The sequence below is a fragment of the Plecotus auritus genome (assembly GCF_963455305.1).
Source record: "Plecotus auritus genome assembly, chromosome: 10".
Lineage (NCBI taxonomy): Eukaryota > Metazoa > Chordata > Mammalia > Chiroptera > Vespertilionidae > Plecotus > Plecotus auritus.
In genome coordinates, this window is record NC_137785.1 from 57,267,964 (window position 1) to 57,290,184 (window position 22,221).

Below are 22,221 nucleotides of genomic sequence, written 5' to 3' on the forward strand. Positions count from 1 at the left end.
TGAGCATATCCTTTTTTTCATTAAACACTGCATATATGGTATATGATTCATGTTGATTTTACATTCTTATAACATCAAATGAATTCAATTTAAGTACCTGGCAGACATCCGAAATATTTCTAAACCTCAACCCTTTCCCATTCATGCCCACCCAATGCACGCACGTGCGCGTGCACACACACACACACACACACAGAGACTCACTCACTCTGCTTTGTTTCAGGCCTTTTCTCTCCTCCCCCTCAAGTAAACTTACCACTTACCGCCCCATATGACGATGAGGAATTCTATTTTGTACAGATGGAAACATTCAACAAATCAACTTAAATTAATGAGAAAAAATATTTTTCTGTTACGAGAAAGGCAAATGATGATTAATAGGTTAAAAATTACATTGCTATACCCACAGTAACTTGCTTGGTTCTGCTGTAGGTATGTTTAACACTAAATGTACTCAGTTCCTCAGATGTGAAACAGGAAGTGGTAGCATCTATGGTTTCAAGCTACAGAGCCATCGCCCTGCGAGCCTGGACTTGTCGCTGGGGTGCACTTGCCGCAGGAGGAAAACCCCCGCACTGTGACCTCCAGCACTGCGACCTCTAACGAGGCACTGACATGCCCTTGAAGATTAGAATCTAAGTTAAACTCCAGGACTGTCCCAAGGGACATACTTCACATTTCAAATCCCAACTTCAGAGGTAAATCTCACTGTGCGATAGTTCATCTTTCAATCAACAAAATAACCTGCTTAACCTCCAGCACTGGCTTATTTACAGGAAAGAGAAGATGTGGGCTCACCACACAGGCCCTCGGGAGGACGAGCCCAGGCGTGTCCCTGGCGTGTGCTCGCCACAGGAAGTCAACGCAGGCACAAAGGGGGATAATTTATTAAGAAGGAGCCCATCTGGGGTGCCCACGTGGTGCAGAGAAAGCCACGAGAAAGGTGGCTAGAGGGGAGTACATCTCGCCCCAAATAAGGACATCAAGAACTGGAATGAACTGCTCTCACAGGAAAGATCCTAGAGAATCATAAACGACCACAGTCCTGGGTTGTGAGGGAGCAAAGGCTGTTCAGATCAAGCACTTACAGACTGAATGAATAAGATAAAACTCAGCTACAGAGACAAAAAATAGGCCACCCTAGTTGATCAGGTGAGACCAAAATCCACACCAGGGCGATACACTTCGTTATAAATGATTCAGACAGTACACTGACTCTCAATTAACAATCTGCCATAAAAGACATGAGCAAAACAAAAACCCTGAAGTCAGACACACCTGCCCACGAGCAGGTGACGAAATAAGCATCACATGTGTGATACGCCACAGCAAGCCAACAGTGGCAGCCAGGGCCGCAGCCAGCATGACAGCAGTTTGCAGGCCCCAAGCCTTTTACTTCCTGCTGTGATCATACCACCTCTGTCTCCTCTAAAGAAACATTCAGTGTGATGGAAACAAAAGATCTAAGAGCTTATTTTTGACTGAAGATTCTTCTTTTCAATGAAGCATGCAGCCCAGGAAGGAAGGGAGAGCTTTCAACTAGCGAGCCAGGGAGGACCAGTATAATCTGACAGGTCAACCAGCAAGACCAACGGGGTGCCCGGTCCTTGCTGGAGGGCCTTCACTTCCAGCATGAAACCAAGAGCTGGGAGATGTGGGTTCAAATCCCAGCTGTGTTTCTGGGGCTCACTTACCTAATCTTGAAAGTAAATATAAGTTGGGTTAGTTAATCTAATAATGAGAATCTCTTTTATTTATGAAACTCCTTGCAGCTCTGATTTTTATTTTAACTTTGCATTTTATGGGGCTATCTTCATGGCAAAGGCATTCGATAGAGCCCAGAAAAAAAGTATGTGACTTATGTAACTATTTCCTTTTCTTCTTTAGTTTAATAAGAACCATTTCTACAGAGAACACAGACAGGACAAACCAAAGCAAACCTCTTTTTACGGAATGCAGACCTTGGCTAGGATAAGTAAGATGAGAAAAAGGGAGAGGAAATACATTGTATCTGAAGGTACTGGTCAGGCATATTTACCTGAACAAGAGGCAGAAAGCAATCTGAACTACTGAGGATACTCAGTCCCACTCAACTAAATAAGACTAGTCTCATGAAAAAGGCAGAGACACACTAATGTGTTTTCAGTCCATAATTCAGAAGAATAGGTTTGGATAGAAAAGACACTGTTCTTAAAACTTTAAACTTTTCCATTGAATAAGAGAAGTTTGGGATCTTATAAGAAATCCAAGACTTTTATGAAAAGGCAATACTTAAAAAAAGAACCTGTGAATAAAACCACTGAGAAATTTTTCAGCGAGAATCTTTTCCTGATACACATTATAGGTTGACAAAAGTAGTACCCAAACATTTAAATAAACTAGTATCTAAATAAACATTACTTTTCTTACCTTTTGCATATATAAAAAGCACCCAACAAAAATGGAAAATTTCAGACACGGTACAGGGCTGACGCCTGTGGGGAGAAAGAAATCAGAAGATAACAGAAAAATTCACGGGACACCACAAATGACTGTAACTTAGGTGAGAAACAAAACCCCGGTGAGACGATGTGAGACAGACTCGCTTCACAGGGAAAATGTGTGAGAAGTTCTACTCCAACCCACACTGGTGAGGATGAGCTGGGAGCCAGGGAAGAGCAGCTCGGAAAGAAGGTCCTGAACCACCACAAAGCTCCTGGAGTGAAGAAGGCAGGGCAGAGGACCATGAGGAACAGCAGCTCTCTCAGCTTCACCAGCAAGGCTAATGCTGCCCTAGACCCACGGATGCAGTCAGATACCCCCAATGTTGTCCCTCTACCATGGCTGATGAAACGTAAGCCCTCCGCCGCTAAAAACATTCCCGATTGTATCAAGTCACAATGGGACTTCTTAGTGGGAATTCTGGGCTTCCTATCACTCCTTGTACTTCTGTTATTAAGGGTTATCTGTTGTATTTTGCCAAGCTGTCTGCTTGGAGGTTCAGACCTGTTTTGAGCTTGGCTTTCCTGCTAAAACCCTGCTAAGGTGTAGATAAGACATCTGTGGCCTCCACGTTCCAATAAACGCATTCTTACAAAGTGCTCTGATGAGAAGAACTGCGAGTCTGAGGCTTAGCTCCTGCACTCACTCCGGACTTGATTCACCAGCCCCAGCAAGGACTAAATGCCAGTGCCCTGCCTTAAAAAGCAGCTTCCTGACCACAGGCAGGTGATAAACTACCAAGTTTTGATGGCTGCCAAGAGAAAAGCTGAACTTTTTAGCTTAACACGCAAGGCACTCTAAAAACTGGCTCTATAAGGTGAGGCCCCGAGAGCACGCCGCTTAGACGGCTTGATCCTCACTGCAGTGGTCCCCCGATCCGCACAGGGTTCCTGCAAGACCTCCGGGGAGTCTTGAACCTGTCACAGACAGAATCCTACATATACTATGCTTTTCCTACATATACATACATACCTTTTCACTTAATGGAAGCATTTCTTAAGGCTTCTCTTTGGCATATCTGAATTGCCTGCATCGCTAACCTAGCCCTTTGGGGCCATTATTATGTAAAATAGGGTGAAGGTGATACCAAGTCAGTCATCTGATAACCAGAGACTGCAACTAGGCAGGGTGGGGAGTGTCAACAGCATGGATAAGCTAGCCACAGGGATGACTCACATCCCTGGGACAGAGGTGATTTCATCATGCTACTCAAAATGGCACAGTTTACAACTAAGGAATTATTTATTTCTGGAATTTCCTAGAAATTTTAATATTTTCAGACCACAGTTGACTGTAGGTAACTGAAACCAAGGAAAGGGAAACTTCGGATAAGGAGGGGACTATTTTGTTTCCGAATTCACCTACCGAAATCCTACCCACTATTGGAGACCTGTTTCTCCTTAGTCCACGGAACCTTCCCTGACCGGCCCGTACCCAGCGGTTTATCTGTGCCTCAGAAGTCCTATCCATCTACTGCCTTTTGCATTTCCGTACACCTCCTCTCCCCACTATGCAGTAAGCTCTCAAAAGACAGTGACTGGATTTGTTTTTAAATACTTGTGTCCTACGATACACCTCACAAAGCACTTTACACAGTAAATTCTTAATACTCAGTGGCAAACTTCCAAAGGCTGGTGTGTGTGATACACATTGTAGAGTCAGTTACAACAGGGGCTCTACAGGCAGACTATGTGAGTTGCAGTAACAGCCCCACATTTCCTCACTGTGTGACCTTGGCCAAATTACGTAACCCCTCAAGGGCTTATTCCCCCACCTATACCAATAGTATCAACCTCATAAACGCGTCATAGGAATTAATTAAAATAATGTACGTTTAAGGCTTAGAAGAGTCCCTATCCCATAATACTCACTAAATGGTATACATTATTATTACTATTAGCCAAAAGTACTAATAAAAAGTATACAGGGTAAATATATATGTAAAATTTTTAAATAAAGTGTCTTACAATTTTTTTAGGATTAGTTGGTATATATACCCTAATAAACATCAAAGAAAGTACAATCTGAAATAATTTTCTACAACATTGCAAAGAAAGAAAATAATCTGTATCTTTCTGTAAATGATCACATCAGCGTTGCTCAGACTCAGGACAGATCTCTATCCAAACTTCAGAATACTTAATTGTAAACAGTCAGTTCCCTAAAAAAACTCCAAGGAAACCAGGTGAGCTGCTTCCATATCAGTGGGGTCAACTATAAAAATGTACAGCTTGTTCTGTTTTTAAAAGCTACTTACTATTGCAAACATCCTTCACAATTTGGGAAAATTTTTATGTCAGAAGAGAAGCAAACACTATTCATTCACTTACATCAACTCCTTTCCCCTACTTTTCTTGTCAGCATTTTTCTAGTTCCATTTTAGGAACAAATTTCCATTTCTACTTTATAAAAAAACTTTTGTGGTAAAGGTAGAGGATTTGCATCCCATAATTGTGCTTATCTATCCGGAAACGTGAAAAATACTGGGTCAAAGTTAAGTTTGTAGGCTTTCAGACATGATCAGAAAGCACGAGTTCGTAAGTTTCTGCTCCCACTGATGCCCCCAATCCAACTTCTGGACTCTTGATTGGTTGTAAATATCAAAATGCACAGAGAAGCCACTTCATGGGGATTATTTAGTACTCAATTTGACATAAAAGTAAAATAACAGGAATTGTCGGTATATATTATAATAGAGAAAATGACATAGTAAATATTGTCAGTAATAGAAAATCAAGTGGTCAAATTCTACACCCAAGTTAAATATTTTGGTGAAAATATCTGTGTTCTGACTTTCGCACATTTGGTTGCTTAAATGAAAAGTGAAAAGTTTATGAAAATGTATGAAAAGGGGTTTCATACATTTTGTAATAAGAAAGAAGCCAAACTGTTCAAGGTTAACATGTAATGAAAAGCAAGCAATTATTATTCAAAGAAAGCTGTAAGAGAAAAATGTTCTTTATGAAATCACATTTGTTTTTTAAGACTAAGCAAAATAAACTGCAGGACAAAAACTCAAGGGATCAGAGCCATGGCAGACAGACACACGTACATCCCTAGCCAGCAGAGAGAAAACCATACCGCTGCTTTCTTCCTCTTTGTTGACGAGGCTGCTCCTCCTGAGGATATTTAAAAATGTCCTGAAAAATGGGCTCATATTTCTTAAAAATTACAGCAGAAACGGTGAAGTTTCTTTCTAGTCTCTCAGTCCGTTCTCTGAAATCTTGGGGTAGATTTGCCATCTCTTCCCATTTCTTCATCTTGTTAAAAAATTCAATTAAGCTAATATTAAAAATAAAAGATATTTTCTAAATTAACCCAAGTATACAAATGCAATTAAAAGTAAATCAAAATTAACTCACTGAATTATAGTACGTTTAGACAGTAAAATAAAAACTCCTGTCTCTGATTAGCTTAATCTCCTACAGAATGATTTCCTGATCTTCCGAATCAACTTTTATTCTCACAGCACCCTAGGTTTTATTTACAAAATTGATTAAAAAAACAAATAACTAACCAGAGTAACGCAACCAACATTCATGTATCCGACTGCCAGATTTCACAAATATTAACACAGTGAATAAATTCTGCCATGTCTGCTTGTTCTATAGAAACAGCCAAGTTCCCATGTGTACTCTCCCTCAATCTCATTCCCCACTCTTCTCTCCCTAAACACCATTCTAAAGTTACTCTGAATCTTTCCCATCCACTACTTACTGGAGTTACTATATGGATTTACTTGTATCCATAAATAGTAAGCAATATCTTTTGTATGAGTCATTATAATTTTATATAATAAGTAGCATTTTGCAACTTGCTTTTTCATTCAATAATGTTGCCGAGTTAATGTTGATACATGTAGATCTAATTCATTCATTTTAATTGCTAGACGTATTCCTTTCACATGAACTACCATGAATTTTTGCATTCCCCAACCAATTGAAATTGAGGTTCCTAACTTTTATTATAACCAAAAATACTGTAATGAACACGTTCTTGTACATAAGAATTTCTTTACCAACTACCTGAGAAGTAGAATTGAGTCAGAGAAATGTGCATTTTCAACTTTACCAGAAATGTGCCAAATTTCCCACTGAAGTGGTCAATTTATTCTCTCAGCAATGCACACCAGTAATATAGAGTTTCTCTTTCCCTACATAATGACCAATATTGTTATTATCAGACTTCAAATTTCTCTAATCTAATGAGTATGAGATGCTTGGTTTTTTTGTTTGCTTTTTACTTTGACTCCAGCTCTTTATGCACTGCCTCTTGTTCTTAGGCCTAAACATTACTCAGAATGGAGTTAGTTCAAAGTCAATAAATAGACTACAGCTAAATATTACATTTCTTGATAATTATTTTAATAGTGATTTTTTAAAAATCACTAGGTCCGTAAATTATGACAAGGAGTATTTACCTTCCAAAATGCCAAACATCCTTTTCCCACCAATCTTCAATAAGCCATAGAAAAAAATTCACCCACAAGGCACAAATAATAAATGTAATAATTCAATTACACAACCAATAGGAAAAGCATTTCTGCCTCTTCTTGAAAGCATTATCTGACCCTTTTTATAACTGATTATAATAGTGCTGCTTATATACCAAATAGGAAACTTAGAAAGATTTACACATCCCATATATATTACTACACAAGTCCTGGGCATGTAGTTTGAAGTGTAATAGCATGTAATATTTTATTTAACTTTTCAATCTAGAGTATTTCCAAAGGTTTCTCAATGTCCTTATTTAGAATTCTTCAATATTACAGAATGATGAGATCACCTCCTAACAGTAAACTCTTCCTACAAGTGCCTGCTGTATTAGTCACACTATTTTCAAATTCAAGCATAGTTACCTCTGCTCTGAACATCGCAGGAGTCTAGTTAAAGACACATAGTTTCCTTCAGCTGTCCCTTTGCTTACAGTCGGCACAGATTTTCTGCAAGCCACATATAAGGCACATGCTAACCAATGAAGATCATTTCCCTAGAAAACAAATGAAAATTGTTACTTAATGAGTTATCCTATATAATAAAGATGTAATATGCAAATGGTCGTTTTGCCATGAAGTGTAATGACAGACCGCATAACGATAGGATCACGGATCAGCAGGAGGGTGGGGTGGCGGAGAGCTACAGGAGGGGGGCAGGGCAGCAAGCTATGGGGGGGAGGGGGACGGAAGGAGCTACAGGAGGGCGGCAGCGAGCTATTGGCTACAAGCCAGAGGCAAGAGCTACAGGAGGGGGCAGGGCAGCAAGCTATGGGGGGAGGGGGATGGAAGGAGCTACAGGAGGGCGGGGCAGCGAGCTACTGGCACACTGATTCATGCGCAGGGCTACTAGTGTATATATATATTTCAATATAAAAATTCTTTTTTTAAAAAAATATATTTTATTGATTTTTTTACATAGAGGAAGGGAGAGGGATAGAGAGTTAGAAACATCGATGAGAGAGAAACACTGATCAGCTGCCTCCTGCACACCCCCTACTGGGGATGTGCCCACAACCGAGGTACATGCCCTTGACCAGAATCTGAACCTGGGACCCTTCAGTCCGCAGGCCAATGCTCTATCCACTGAGCCAAACTGGTTAGGGCTCAATATAAAAATTCTTATGTTTAAACTCAAAGTGATATTTATATTTCTGTGTTTGTGAGTACTTTCAGTGATGGCCCTGTCTATGTGCTCGTCTTTGTTTTTATCCTCACCTGAGGATATTTTTCCCATCGACTTTCTTAGAGAGAATGGGGGGGCGGGGGGGGAACATCCATATGAGAGACACACATCAATTGGTTGCCTCTGGTTCCCACCAGACCAGGATGTAGATCGAGTCTGCAACCAAGGTACGTGCCCCTGACTGGGAATCAAACCCATGACCCTTTGGGGCATGGGCCAACGCTCTAACCACTGGGAAAACTGGCCAGGGCCATGTGCTCTTCTTATAATGGCATTCTTCCACTGAGAGGAGGGATCTGTGTTCCCTCACTGTGAACTGGCTCAACCAACAGCACAGGTCAAAGTGATACTATGTAACTTTCAAGGGCATAAAAGGCCACGCAGATTCCATCTGGCTCTGTCAGGACCTGTGCCTTGGGAGGCCCAACATGGGAGAAGAACACCTTGGGCAAATTACTTAACCATCACAGAGGCTCCATTTTCTTATCTGTGAGAATGGAATGAGCTACAAGTATGAAGTACAGAAAAATACAAGAAATCAAAAGATAAAACTCTGTAGCCAGTATTCTGTATTAAGTATTACATCTCTTATACCTGGTAGCATACCTGGCTACAAGCTCCACAAACCAGGGGTGTTTTAAGTTTTGTACCCCGGTCTATTCCCAGCACCTACAATAGTGCCTAGCAAAGAATAGATGGTCAAAAAATATTTAATACATCAATAAATATTAATTTATTGGCTACGCTGAGCTAAGACCCTGAGACTAAAGTCATAAAAAAATTAAGTAATCACTCATTTTCAAAAATAACTTACTAACCATCTATTTTTTGTCACTTGCTTGTATAACACTGGACTTCGCCTCTATGAATTGAAAGACCCCAATTGCATGGTGATAACGCTTGTTCTATATAATTTACAGGATTCTCAAGAGGGTAAAATAAGAGCTTATTTGGAGGCACTTATGCTCAGCACCAAGAAGAATCCTCTTTGCCTGACCCCAGGAACCACTGGGCAATAAACAGGAACATGGCCTGTTCAGCCAGATCACCTAAGTATCTTCGTCGACTTTACAGCACTGTCCCTGCGAGTGCTGTATGTGCCAGAAACGACATATTCCTACCTTATCGAACCTCCAGAACAGCTCTGTGACTTAGATACCATTATCTCAATTGTACATATCACAAAACTGATTTTGGAGTGGTTAAGTAAATTGTCCAAAATCTCCTAGGCCTGACAAATACTAAAGCCACTATACTACTAGCTTTTCTTTCTTCCTGTACATATAAAAATGGGGAGGAAAAAAAGGAATTAAAATCCTGTCAATGCAAAAACAACTACAAAAACCACCTTAGTTGCACGTACCCAAAAATACCCTAGGTGTACTCAAACACCTGGACAGGCTTTCCCATCCAGGGCCTACCTGCCTTACTCTTTCCAAAACCTGTAAAACAACTTGTGAAAATCACGTGGCTTCCTGTTTGAAGGCTGCACAACCGGGCGAGGAAACAGCTGATAAACAACCCGCACTTCCGCGTCACTTCCCATTGGCCCACAAAGGGGCGGGGCTTGCAAGCGTCGAGCCTCACTGGCTACAAAGAGCATTTTTCTCATCCGCAGGCCCCGTCCGAAGGAAGGGGCACAACAACAAGCCTAAATCACAGGGACAGTAAGAGCCCAGTGCAATGTCGGGGGGGGGGGGGGGGGCGGTGGCCAAAAGGGGTTCAAGGTCGTCGAGGCCCTGCCTTCCAAGTGTCAAAGGGGGCGGGGGCCCGGCGTGTGTCCATATCCAGGCGGGCGGGAAGCCCGTTTCATTTCACTGCGGCTGGCGGAACTCCCCTCGTTCCCACGTACGTGAACACAGCCCGACACCTAACGCGCTGACTCAGACAGGTGCAATGCCTGGACAGAGGCGATCTGGTTCCGCAGAAAAGGAACTGAAGGAGGAGACCAGAAACCCCAACATCGGGCGAATCGCGGCGCCCACAGGGGCAAGTCCCTCCCCTTCTCCGTGCGGTCTCCACAACCGCACCTGTTCCTTCTGCCGTCCAGGTGGTTGTCAATTTGTAATCATGACCCCTGCGCGACCTCGGCCTCGCGGGGCTGCATTAGGGCAACAGGTGTTCCCCATTCGGAACCCCAAAGGGAAAAGCAGCAAGTCGGGGTTCGCCTTCGGAGCCGCTAATAGCTTTTCAAAAGCCAGGTTTCCAGGTCTAATGCGCGCAGCGGGGGTTCCCACCCCGGAGCCTGTCAGGGGGTCCCTGCGGGGTGCCCGACCCAGGAGGGGGCAGAAAGGTCCCCTCCCCGCGGCGGGCGTGACCACTAGGCCCGGAAAGACCTCGCCGCGCCCTCCCCCGGGGCGCACCTCCAGCGTGTAGCTCTCGCTCATGCTCCGGTAGCTGTCCCAGGCCTCTGCCCGCGCCGCTTCGTCCATGTTGAGGCGGCAGCACAGCTCATCGAACCGCTGCTGGGTCTGCGGAGTCGGCGTCCGGGTCGGCTGCGCGGAGTCCTCCGCCTCCCCGTCGTCCTCCTCCTCCTCTTCCTCCTCCTCTTCCTCGGAGCCTGCCGCCGCCGGAGCGGGTGGCGGGGGCTGCGGCGACTGGTCGCTTCCAGATGGCATGGCGCACCCTTGGGCGGCCAGTCCTCAGGTGAGCTGCAGGCCCGGGCCCACAGCCATTCAAACCGCGAAGCGCCCGCCCGTCCGCCGCTTATACGGCGGCTGCGTCGCCGCTGACGGCACGTGACCTCACGTAGGCACCCGTAGTTCTGAGGAGGGCCTGCAGGGAAATGTAGTCCGGGCCGGAGGCCCACGCGGGTCAAAAAGCATTTCAAAATAATCAATTCGCTCAGTCTCACCTGGGCTGAAATAAAAGCGGCTTCTCTACATTGTAGGTACATCCCCATCGCGAGACCATACAGCAGGGCGCTCTCGAAAAGAAAACATCCAAGGAACATTGACATGTGAAGGTTTCATATCCAAGCTGTTCCCAGAAACAAGACTTAACAGCGCGGTGTCCTTATTTAAAAAGTAAGAATAGCAAGGGCCTGTCTGCCAGAGTTCATTTTCAGCCTCGCTCCTAATTTCTAGCTTTTTCCTAAGTTTACATTTTATTTGAGCCTTTTAAGTAATTATTGGATTTTTACAAAGCAGTAATTCCTTCCCCTGCCCCCATAGGGCCAATATATGTTCACTGTGACATATTTGTACTACCCTCAGTCACCCAATTAACTTTATTCCTTACTTTTTATTTTGCTTTCTCTTTTCCTATCTATAGGCTTGAATCAATTTATTTCCAATCCGCTTTGGTTTATAAAAGAGTATAGTGTACGAGGAGCCTGAAAGCAATGTGAACTGAGGAAAAGAAATTCTGGGGCAAAAACCCGAGTTTCAGGGAACATTAGCAGGAGCAGGGGACAGAGGTGAGGATGCCTGGCAGCGGAAAGGAGAATCTGGGAAAAGATAATAGGGCGCTCAGGGACAATTTCTGGATTTTCTTTCTCAGTGTTGAGATAAGGTGATCAAGGGCAAGAACAGAGGTCAAACACAATTACTTTATAAGTATTTGTAAGTTCATAAGAAATTCTAGTAGTTTCCTTATATTTAGGCTGGGGATACTAAATTTTAGAAAAATGATATTGCTTATTTTGGACACCAGCAACACAGTTTTACTAGAAACAAAAACTTGATTTGTTTAGAGGCAACATTTGTTTACCATTTTTAGTAAAGTTGAATGTAATTGAAATAAAATTTATGGTAATAAACCATCAAATATGTTTTATAAAAATATGCTTTGCTTGTTAATACCAATATTTTCAAAGCCAATGGACTCTATATACTATAGTAATTTGCTACTCTCATCCATTTTAAAAGTACATTTACAAAACTTTTAACTATTAGACATTTTATATCATCCCTATTTCTCCTTTACCTAATATTCCCATCCTACTATACCAACAAAATTTTATCTTAATGTTTTGTGCTTGAAAGTCCGTTCTTGAATCTTTCATATTTCCTGTCATCAAAAATGTATGTACTGCCCTGGCTGGGTGGCTCAGTTGGCTGCAATGGTTGGCAAACTGCAGCTCACGAGCCGCGGTTTGCCACTCTGTTGACTACTGAGTTTGCTGACCACTGGGTTAGAGCATCAATCCATACACCAAAAGGCTGAGGGTTCAATTCCTGGTTAGTGCACACATCTAGGCAGTCTCTCTCTTTCTCCCTTAATTAATAAAAGCATACCCTTGGGTGAGGATTAAAAAAAAAATTAAAGAAAAAAATGTGCAAATTAATTTTTAGGTATCCTCCTGTTTATTCTTTTATGTCAGATTCATTGAGGTATAATTTGCATGTAGTAAAATTCACTTTCAAGTATACAGTTCTATGAATTGTGAAAAATAGTCATGTCCACCATAATCAAGACACTAACCATTTCCATCACTCAAAGTTTTCCTGGTACCCCTGTGTAGTGATCCCTCCTCACACAGCCCCGGGCAACCACTGGTCAGTTTTCTGTCTCATAGTTGCCTATTTTCCAAAATGTCATATAAATGTAATCACACATTATGTAACCTTGATTGGGCTTCTCTCAATTTAGCGTAATGCCTTTCAGATTCACCCGTGTTGTTGTATGTGCCAGTCATTTGTTCCTTTTTATTGCTAAGTCTCATCTATTGCATGTATGTCCCAACATTTATTTATCCATTCACCAGCTGAAAACATCCAGGTTATTTCCTTTGGAGATGATGAGCAAAGCTGCTACTAACTTGCACGTGCATGTTTTTTGGGTAACACAAGTTTTCATATGATCCAGCAATTCCACTCCTGGGTACTTATCTGGAGGAAACAAAATCACTATCTTGAAAAAATGTCTGCACCTGTATGTTCATGGTGCCATTATTTACAATAGCAAAGACATGCAAACCTGTGTTCAACAGATAGATAAAAATATATACATACACAATGGAATATTACTCAGCCTTATAAATGAAAATCCTGCCATTTGTGACATGGATGGACCGACCTTGCGTGCATTATATATACATGAAATAATCCAGACAGAGAAAGACAAATACTGTATGATCTCACTTGTGGAATCTAAAAATAAAAAAACAACAAACGCATAGGTACAGAGAACACATTGGTGGTTCCCAGAGGCGGGAGATTGGGGGAGGAGGGAGGAATAGGAAGATGGTCAAAAGATACAAACTTCTCAACTTCTATGTCCTGGGGATGTAATGGACAGCATACTGACTATACTGAACAGGGCTGTATTGTATATCTGAAAGTTGCTAAGAGAGTAGATCTTAAAAATTCTCATCACAAAAAAATTTTGTACCTCTGTGTGGTGGTGGATGTTAACTAAACTTATGGTAATCGTTTCACTATACACACGCACACACAAAATGATTTGGTATATATATATATATATATATATATATCCTGGTGCATGAAATTCTGCACTCCAGGGGCGGGGGGGGGGGGGGCGGCGGGGGAGCCTCAGCCTGGCCTGTGCCCTCTTGCAGTCCAGGAGCCCTCGGGGGATGTCCTACTGATGGCTTAGGCCAGTGGTCAGCAAACTGCAGCTTGCGAGCCACATGCGGCTTGCCGCTGTTGACTAATGAGTTTGCTGACCACTGGCTTAGGCCAAGCGGGCCTAAGCTGCAGTCGGACATCCTTAGTGCTGCCGTGGAGGTGGGAGAGGCTCCAGCTACCACCGCTGCACTGGCCGGCCTTGAGCCCGGCTTCTGGCTGAGCTGCGCTCCCCGTGGGAGTGCACTGACCACCAGGGGGCAGCTCCTACATTGAGAGCGGTCAGTGAGTGTCATAGCCACAGGTCGTTCAGTCGTTCAGTTGATTTGCATATTAGGCTTTTATTATATAGGATTATATAGGATGTTGTACAATATCAATTACATATCAATTAAAACTCAGTATTGGTCATTAAGAAGTTTGGTTCTTGGGTTCTGATTATGCAATCACACACTCACTCACTCACTCAGCCAAAGTCTGCGATCCATCCATCCAAATATTCAACAAATGTTTAGTCAGTGTCGACTGTATGTCAAGTACAGTGACCAGCACTGAGTGTACAGTCATGAATAAGACAAGCATGGCCTCGCCTTCAAAGCTTATGACCCCATGGGTAAAGCAGACCTAGAACAAGTAATAGCCAAGTGTAAATATAAAAAAGAAATTCAGGGAGCTATATGAATGCATCACAAGAGACCTTAAACCTCTGTGGTGTGTGTGTTTAGGGGCTCAATAATTTGGTCCTAAATAAATTATACTGCATCTATATATTAGAATAAGAAAGTCCTTAAAAATGTTTTGGAAGATTCTTTAATGACATGGAAAGAGAATCATGGTATAGTAAATGAAAAAAAAAAAGTTACAAAATGGTATGTACAGTATAACTCCATTCTTATTAATATATAATATGTATCTGCAAAGAAAAATGACCCAACAGTTAACAATTATCTGAGTGTACAGCATTACGGGGGGCGGGGGGAGGTTGTTTACTTTGTGCTTTCCCTACTTCCCTTCCCCTCCCCCAGATTTTCTGTAATACACATGTCTTGCTTTTCACTAAGAAAAAGAATTTAAAAATTCATCAAGATGTTATTTTTGCCTAATAAGTTGGCAAATGTTATTTCAAAGGACAATACACAGTATTGGTAAGGATTTGGGGTAAATCAACATTCACAAAATGTACCCTGCTAATGGTAGTATAAATTGCTACTAACGGCATCATTATAAACTCGGCAAAACAAAATTCTTAAAAACACAGTATTTTCACTTCTAGGGATTAAGAAAATCATTAGGGATAAATGCAAAAAATGCATATATAAACCCAAATGTCTATTTTTAAGTACATGGTTAAATAAGTTACTACATCAGTATGAGCCAATACTAAATTATTAATATTAAAAATCACATTGCAGGATACTCATTGACATAGGTCAGTATTATCAAGGGCAGAAGAGTAAATATTATGCCCCATGTAATACTGATTTAATATGAAAGTGTATTAGTTTCCTAGGGCTACCATGACATATGACCACAAACTTGGTGGCTTAAAACAGAAACTTATTCTCTCACAGTTATGGAGGCTACAAGTCCAAAATCAAGGTGCTGGCAGGGTGGCTGCTTCTGGAGGCTCTGAAAGAGGATCCGTTCCACGCCTCTCTCCCAGCTTCTGGTGGTTGCTGGCAAGCCTTGGTGTTCCTTGGCTTGTAGCCACATCACTCCAATCTCTGGGGGTTGTCTGGCAGCCTTCGTCACTGTGTGTCTCTGTGTGTCTTCTCGTAGGAGAATGCCAGTCACTGGATTAAGGGCCCACCCTAATCTATCAAGATAGCATCTTAACTAATTACATCTCTCAAGACTATTTTCAAAGGTCACGTTCTGAGGTTTTTCGTTGACATAAATTTTTGTAGGGCACCAATCAGCCCACTACATGTATAGAACATACATATAAAAAAGACTGAAAATCTATACCAACAGTATTTTTATCCCAGGGCGGGTTTAATGAATGACTTAAATATTTTTCTTTGTGTTTTTCTGCACTTAAAAATAAATAGCTTATGTACTGGTTACAATTATGTAGGGATTAAGGTCTCAATTTATTGTATAAGGTGAAGATTACCTGTAGTCAAATATCACTCTTTTCCCTCCTACAGCTCACAAAATACAGAACACATAAGTGTATAGTGTATCTTCTCTCAAAAACATCCAACACGGCCACTTCTTCCTCCAGCATCGGAGTGGATTACTGGTCTTCTGGGTGAGCACTAGATGAAGTAGTTGGCTTGTATTTACATGCTATATTGTACGAAAAAAGAAAAAGAGGTTTTCTAAGCAAAAGAGTATAGTTGAAAGTGTTCAAGTTAAATGAGTGTATCATGAGACTCCACTGTTTTACTTTAGGAAAAACAAGTCTTTTCATCTTCACAAAAAATACTACCAACAATGGCAATGAATTGAGAGTCATAATACTCCATAAAAAATAATTACTGATTTCCAAATGAACCCCTTTACAAGGCTAGGTATATCTGAGTCCTTCTGGATTATTTTTCAAGGTCCCGGGGAAGAAAACTTAAGGAAATAATAATGTTGTGGATATAATTATTGCCAAATTCTGCCTTTTAAAAATTCTTCCCAAGTATACTTTCCTTTTAAAGATTTAGGACTGTGGTTGCTTTCATAACTTTGAAGATAAATGAGCTATATAAAATTCAATCAAAAAAAGAAGTCTTGTCATGTACAGAGGCTGACATCGTGGGTAGTCAAAGAATATGTTTAATAAAAAATAATTAAACTTCCATTTGCTCTATAGAACATCATAGAAAGTAATTTAATAAATTACAAATGACTTTTTAAGACGTTTGCTCAACTACAGAAAGCAAATTCAGACTACACAAAACACAACTGGTAAATATTGCAAATGTCCAAAAGAAAAGTTGGACTAAGACTTGTATCATGAAACCTGAAACAAGGACTATAAATACAAGGCAATAACAGCTATAATTCTTTTAGTAACTACCAACACATACTTGGATATCCTTTCAAATGCAACTTTAGTATCATGTAATTCTACTGATTTTTTTCCTTATAACCCTTAACTCTCTACAACCATATTTGCATGTTTTTGTGTTTTTTTTTAAAAAAACCTGATAGCTAGATAACTTTCCCCCAATCAATAATAAATAGAAGTGTCTCGAAACCCAAGAGAATGTTTAAAGTTAATATCAGCCTTAATACTTTTAAAACGGCAATTACCTTATTACATAGAAAGGGAATAACTAAGATGTTAACCAAATTCACTTGAGCATTAATTAGGAAAATACTTTATCTCATAAATTTGATATAAATTAGATTTTAGTGACAAGATCTAGGGCTTTCCCCCCCTTTTTCTTTTTTCTCTTTTTTTAATTGGGGAAAGGAATAAAGATCATGTGGGTAGAAGTAGAAGGAAGGGAGCTCTGGATGGTGATGAAATACTCCATCGGCAACCTAGTGTACTGTGTTTGAAAACTTTGGCTATCTCAAAGGTGAACTCTGGTTAAACAAAAGTGCAATACTGCCAAGGGAAGAGACTAAGTGTATAACTGACAGTTTTCATGATGAAAAATTCCTGCGCACTTCTCCTGGAGGGGCAGCAGAGGGACTATTGCTAAGACATTGCATAAAGGACTAGCAATTCAAAGTACTACTTTGGAAAAATACAAAAATCAATACTATCCCAATGGAACTGACATAACTTTTGTAAATACATATAACACTGTCTCTCTAATAAGGGGCTAGTTATTTTACATACCGAAACATAATTTACTGGTAAATGTCTTGTAAAATCCAATATAATTGCTTCATTCATGACAAAGCAATAGATTTCTATAATCAAAACATACTGAAAGTTTTGTGTTTTTTTTCCTGTGAAAGAGAAGTGGAGTACGTTTTCCACCCTAACTGTATCCCCTTGCAAACTTTATCACTGACTTATTCAAGTACCAGAAGAATGCTAACGTTTATCTCTCCTTAGGATATAAGTGGTATTTTACATCCAATTCAGTTCTTTGTTTTATATGTATTTGCAGATAAACCTGGACCTCTACCTTGTCAGAATAATAGCAGCTTTAGAAGGAGAAATTGTATCACAAATCAAATATCCGACCAATTTTACATGGTAAATAAAGAGCTCTAAGAAAATGATCAGAAGCCTTGGGCTTCATTTTGTGGTTTACAGGTATAACTCGTATATTTTTTGAGATTATTCAAAGTGCATTTTCAAAATGGGCGACTCAGTATATTTAATATAAACTGAACACCCAACACTGATTCTGGGCAACATTTAGTCTGCTTACACCTAGAAAAAACTCAAGATGAATTTAGACTGTTTGCACATCACTTTACCGCTGTTCTCTGTTCATTCTGGAATATCACCGTAACGTAAAACACAACTAGGAATCTACACAAATAAAAGCAAACGAACAATCCTTTTACATGAAGTATGCTGTGCTGAAAGTTCTTTTCAGTGGCATTCATGAGTTTGCCTTTTCAGAACCCTGGGAAGCAGACATTACTCATCTGAGATATAATTATTCCTAATGGGAGGCCAGACTTCGTAAAGTTAAAACTCAGTATGTCTAGCGGGTGCCAAAGTCACATGACACAGGATTATTTTATGACTCGACTTTACTAATATCAGAGTTAAGTTCAGCGAAAAGCAAGTCATATTTCTTGCCAGATTAACATGATATAGAGGATGTGTTTAAAAAACCCCTGAAAACAAGTATAGAATTACAAACGAATGTAAACTTCCTAAACTAACTCAGCTGAGGTAACAGGTAGCCAGTTAAATTGGCTGATTGGGAAACTTATTTCTTCTTCCAAACACACTTGTACCTGAATTGGAAACATCAGCAGTGCATCAAAACACTAGAGCATTTTCATGTAATTAAAGCAATGAATGGTGATGTAGATTCTACAGCTTTCATGACATTCATTAGCTGCCCAAATTATTGCTGAGTTTTGATCTGTAAATTATAGGTGTCAAGGAGGCTGTAAAACTATATTCAAATTAAATCAGTAATATGCATAAAGTATTCTGTGTTCACTGCAAATATATTAAATATACAACTCTTATTGAGCATAATTTTCATAAAATTAACCCCCAGCAAAATTATAATGCCTTTTGTTGTAATTTTACACCTTTATGTAGTTGATAGTACATACGAGTTCAAAAACTTATGAACCTTAAGAAATATTACATGCAAAATGTCTCTGAAAGCAGTGTGCACTTCTAAACAAATAACTGAAATGTTCGGTCAGTAAGTTATGGATGCACTCCACACTGGGGTATTTACAATGATAATTAAAGGAAAAAAAATCCAAAACCAGTTCATAATTTAAGTATAGTCTGGGAATCAGTCTTCGTTACTAGAATCTGAGTCCTCGGATGACGACGAGGTACTGTCAGATCCAGAGGAAGCATCGGCTTTCTCTGAACCCTCATCTGTGCTGTTTTCATTGAGAGGACTCGGCTCAGTTCCCCCTTTGTCTTCCTGATCGCTAACTCTGGAATCTTCTTCCTTTACTTCCACAGACTTAGACGAACCTAAGCCACTGCTCTTGCTTTTCTGTACATCAAAAGTATTGGACTGGGACAAAGCTGGAATATGAAGATTAAGGCCTGGAGTGAGAAGCCCTGGATAGAGTATATTAGATAGTAGCAGTGGGTTAAGAGCTAGGGAGTTGGCAGCTGCAGCTGCATTTAATGCAGCAGTAGAGGATGTTGAAGGAGAACTTGACACAGAGTTTTCTCCACCATTCTCTGAATTTTGGCTTTCTGTCCTTTCTTTTTTTCCTTCTAGCTCCTTACAGTCATTTCCCTTTTTCTCTTCTGTTCCAGATTCTGCAGGCTTTGTCAAGAGTCCGCCCATGCCCAAGAGATTTGGTAATCCAGGCATTCCTGACAGCAGCATGGGGAACATGGCGGCCACGTTTTTAGCTTCTCCTCCAGAAGAAAGGCCGGCAGGCATTCCCATCAGCCCTGCGGTTACTTGCAGTGACTGCAAGTTTTGTAGGTTTTGTTGTAAGGCCTGGAGAGTTGTGAGATCCATACCTGGAAGTAATCCATTGGCTAACAAAGGACTGCCTGCAACACTGGTAGCATTGGCAGACGCCGCCGCGGCTGTGGCCTTCGCAATTCCACTTTTAGGCCGTCTCCCTCGCCTGCTTACTTCCTCTCTCACAACAGGGCCAGTGAGAATACGTTCGTACATACTTTCTGGAAGAAACCCCTGAAAAAGAAAATCATTAATAACAGCTATATTAAAATCAATAGCTATTATCTTGTGATACAAGTAACCTATTAAAAATAGATAATTATTGCCCTAACTGGTTTGGCTCAGTGGATAGAGCATTGGCCTGCGGACTAAAGGGTCCCAGGTTCGATTCCGGTCAAGGGCATGTACCTCGGTTGTGGGCACATCCCCAGTAGGGGGTGTGCAGGAGGCAGCTGATGGATGTTTCTCTCTCATCAATGTTTCTAACTCTCTCTCCTTCTCCCTTCCTCTCTGTAAAAAATCAATAACATATATTTTAAAAAATAGATAATTATTAATAAACTCTGTATGTATAGCATAATCAATCATGCAAGAGATACCCTAATTTCTTATTATTTTTAGTGGTTTGAAACAGCTCTTCCACCTCTCATCCTAATAAAAGAGTAATATGCAGATTGACCATCACTCCAACACACAAGATGGCTGCCCCCATGTGGATACAAGATGGCTGCCACAAGATGGCCAGCAGGGAAGGGCAGTTGGGAGGGACCTGGCCTGCAAGGGAGGGCAGTTGGGGGTGATCAAGCCTGCAGGGGAGGGCAGTTAGGGGTGACCAGGACGGCAGAGGAGGGAAGTTGGGGGCGACCGGGCCTGCAGGGAAGGGCAGTTGGGAGGGACCCAGGCCTGCAGGGGAGAGCAGTTGGGGGTGACCAGGCCTGCAGGGGAGGGCAGTTAGGGGCAATCAGGCTGGCAGAGGAGTGGTTAGGGGGTGATCAGGCTGGCAGGCAGAAGCGGTTAGGAGCAATCAGGAAGGCAGGCAGGCAAGCAGTTGGGAGCCAGCAATCATGGATTGTGAGAGGGATGTCCGACTGCCTCGGACATCCCTCGAGGGGTCCCAGATTGGAGAGGGTGCAGGCTGGGCTGAGGGACACACCCCTCCCCCCCATGCACGAATTTCGTGCACCGGGCCTCTAGTTTTATCATAAGAGAGCAGAGAGCCTTCTAGCTTTGCTCCATATGGGGACACATGCATTTGTAGAATATCTCTAGAAAATGGAAAGTCCAAAGAAATTGTTTCTTAAGGGTTACTCCCTACACCCTTACATGTTTTATATCATGAACTGTTCTGGAAGACTACAGAAGTGCCCCTCTTCTAACCTAGAATAACAATAAGGAAAGGACAGAGGAAGTGAGTGGCTGGTTAAGGTTAAAATGAGATGCTTCATATGAACCTTTTGACTATCTCTTTGGGAAAAGGAACACAGCAAAACTGAAAAAGACACTCAACAAGGGAAAAATCCCTTGGCTCAGAACTGCAGCAGCACCTGCAGACGGGACTGAGTGAGGTCCAGGACAATGGAGAACAAGCTACACTTTCTTATTATTCTCCCTGACTTTCTCGGACTCAAAAATCCTAGACTTTTTAGGAGTTTAGTACCTCCAGACCAGCATTGTCCAACAGAAAGATAATTTAAGTTACATAAGCAATTTTAAATTTTCTAGTAGCAACATTAAAAGGTAAAATAGAAATAGATGACATTAGTTTTAGTAATATAATCTATTTAACATAATATAAGCAAAATATTATCAGTTTAATATGAAATCTGTGAAAATCACTGTGATATCTTATTTCTAAACCAAGTCTTGGAAATCCAAAGCCAGTGTTTCACTCTTACAACACATTTTAATTCAGACGAGTCATATTTCAAATGCTCCACAGCCACACAGGCCTAGAGGCTACCATCTGTGACCGTTCAGTTCTGGACAGTGGTTTAAAGTCATCTCATAGGATTGTTTTTAAATTTTGTTTTGAATGGAACAACTTATTTGTCCTCTTTATATAAGCAGCAGGCTCCACAGCAGAAAACAGACAACAAAAGTATGCCAAGAAAAAGAACATCCCATCTGCAATTGCACCGTTCAGAGACAGCCACTGCAAATGTGTGCTTCCGTTTTTCTTTTGTACATAAATACAAATTCTACAATTCTCCCCACCCCCTTTTCTAAAAGGAAATGTAATGATACTGAACACAGTTGTATAACCTGTACTTTTCACCGGACACCTCCAGAAATAATAGCCATTATTCACTCAGCACTGACCTCGTGGGTAGGCCTGGCTATTCCAAGAGATTAACTACCACCCCATTTAACAGCCTGTGAACTTTCTCGGCCTTCTCATTAGATGTGCCTCTAAGGTACAATTTTTTTTTAAATATTTGCATGGTTTTCTAACTTATGGGTAAACTATTAGCATATTCCCAATTATTTAATACTATA

General features: G+C 41.1%; 2 protein-coding genes across 9 annotated transcripts in view; both read right to left on the reverse strand.

Annotated features, from left to right (window-relative positions):
- Nucleotides 1-10,886, reverse strand: part of RBL2 (RB transcriptional corepressor like 2) — a 56,567-nt gene extending 45,681 nt beyond the window's left edge. For both annotated transcript variants that reach the window (XM_080643930.1, XM_080643929.1), the window contains exons 1-4: nucleotides 10,526-10,886; nucleotides 7,343-7,473; nucleotides 5,563-5,763; nucleotides 2,410-2,474 (exon numbers count right to left, since the gene is read on the reverse strand). In XM_080643930.1, coding sequence (XP_080500056.1) covers nucleotides 2,410-2,474; nucleotides 5,563-5,763; nucleotides 7,343-7,473; nucleotides 10,526-10,780 — 652 coding nt within the window. In that variant the 5' untranslated portion in view covers nucleotides 10,781-10,886. The remainder of the gene's footprint in view (nucleotides 1-2,409; nucleotides 2,475-5,562; nucleotides 5,764-7,342; nucleotides 7,474-10,525) is intronic.
- A 5,550-nt stretch (nucleotides 10,887-16,436) lies between these two features.
- CHD9 (chromodomain helicase DNA binding protein 9) overlaps nucleotides 16,437-22,221 on the reverse strand; it is a 170,759-nt gene continuing 164,974 nt past the window's right edge. For all 7 annotated transcript variants that reach the window (XM_080643922.1, XM_080643918.1, XM_080643923.1 and 4 more), the window contains one exon: nucleotides 16,437-19,959. In XM_080643922.1, coding sequence (XP_080500048.1) covers nucleotides 19,084-19,959 — 876 coding nt within the window. In that variant the 3' untranslated portion in view covers nucleotides 16,437-19,083. The remainder of the gene's footprint in view (nucleotides 19,960-22,221) is intronic.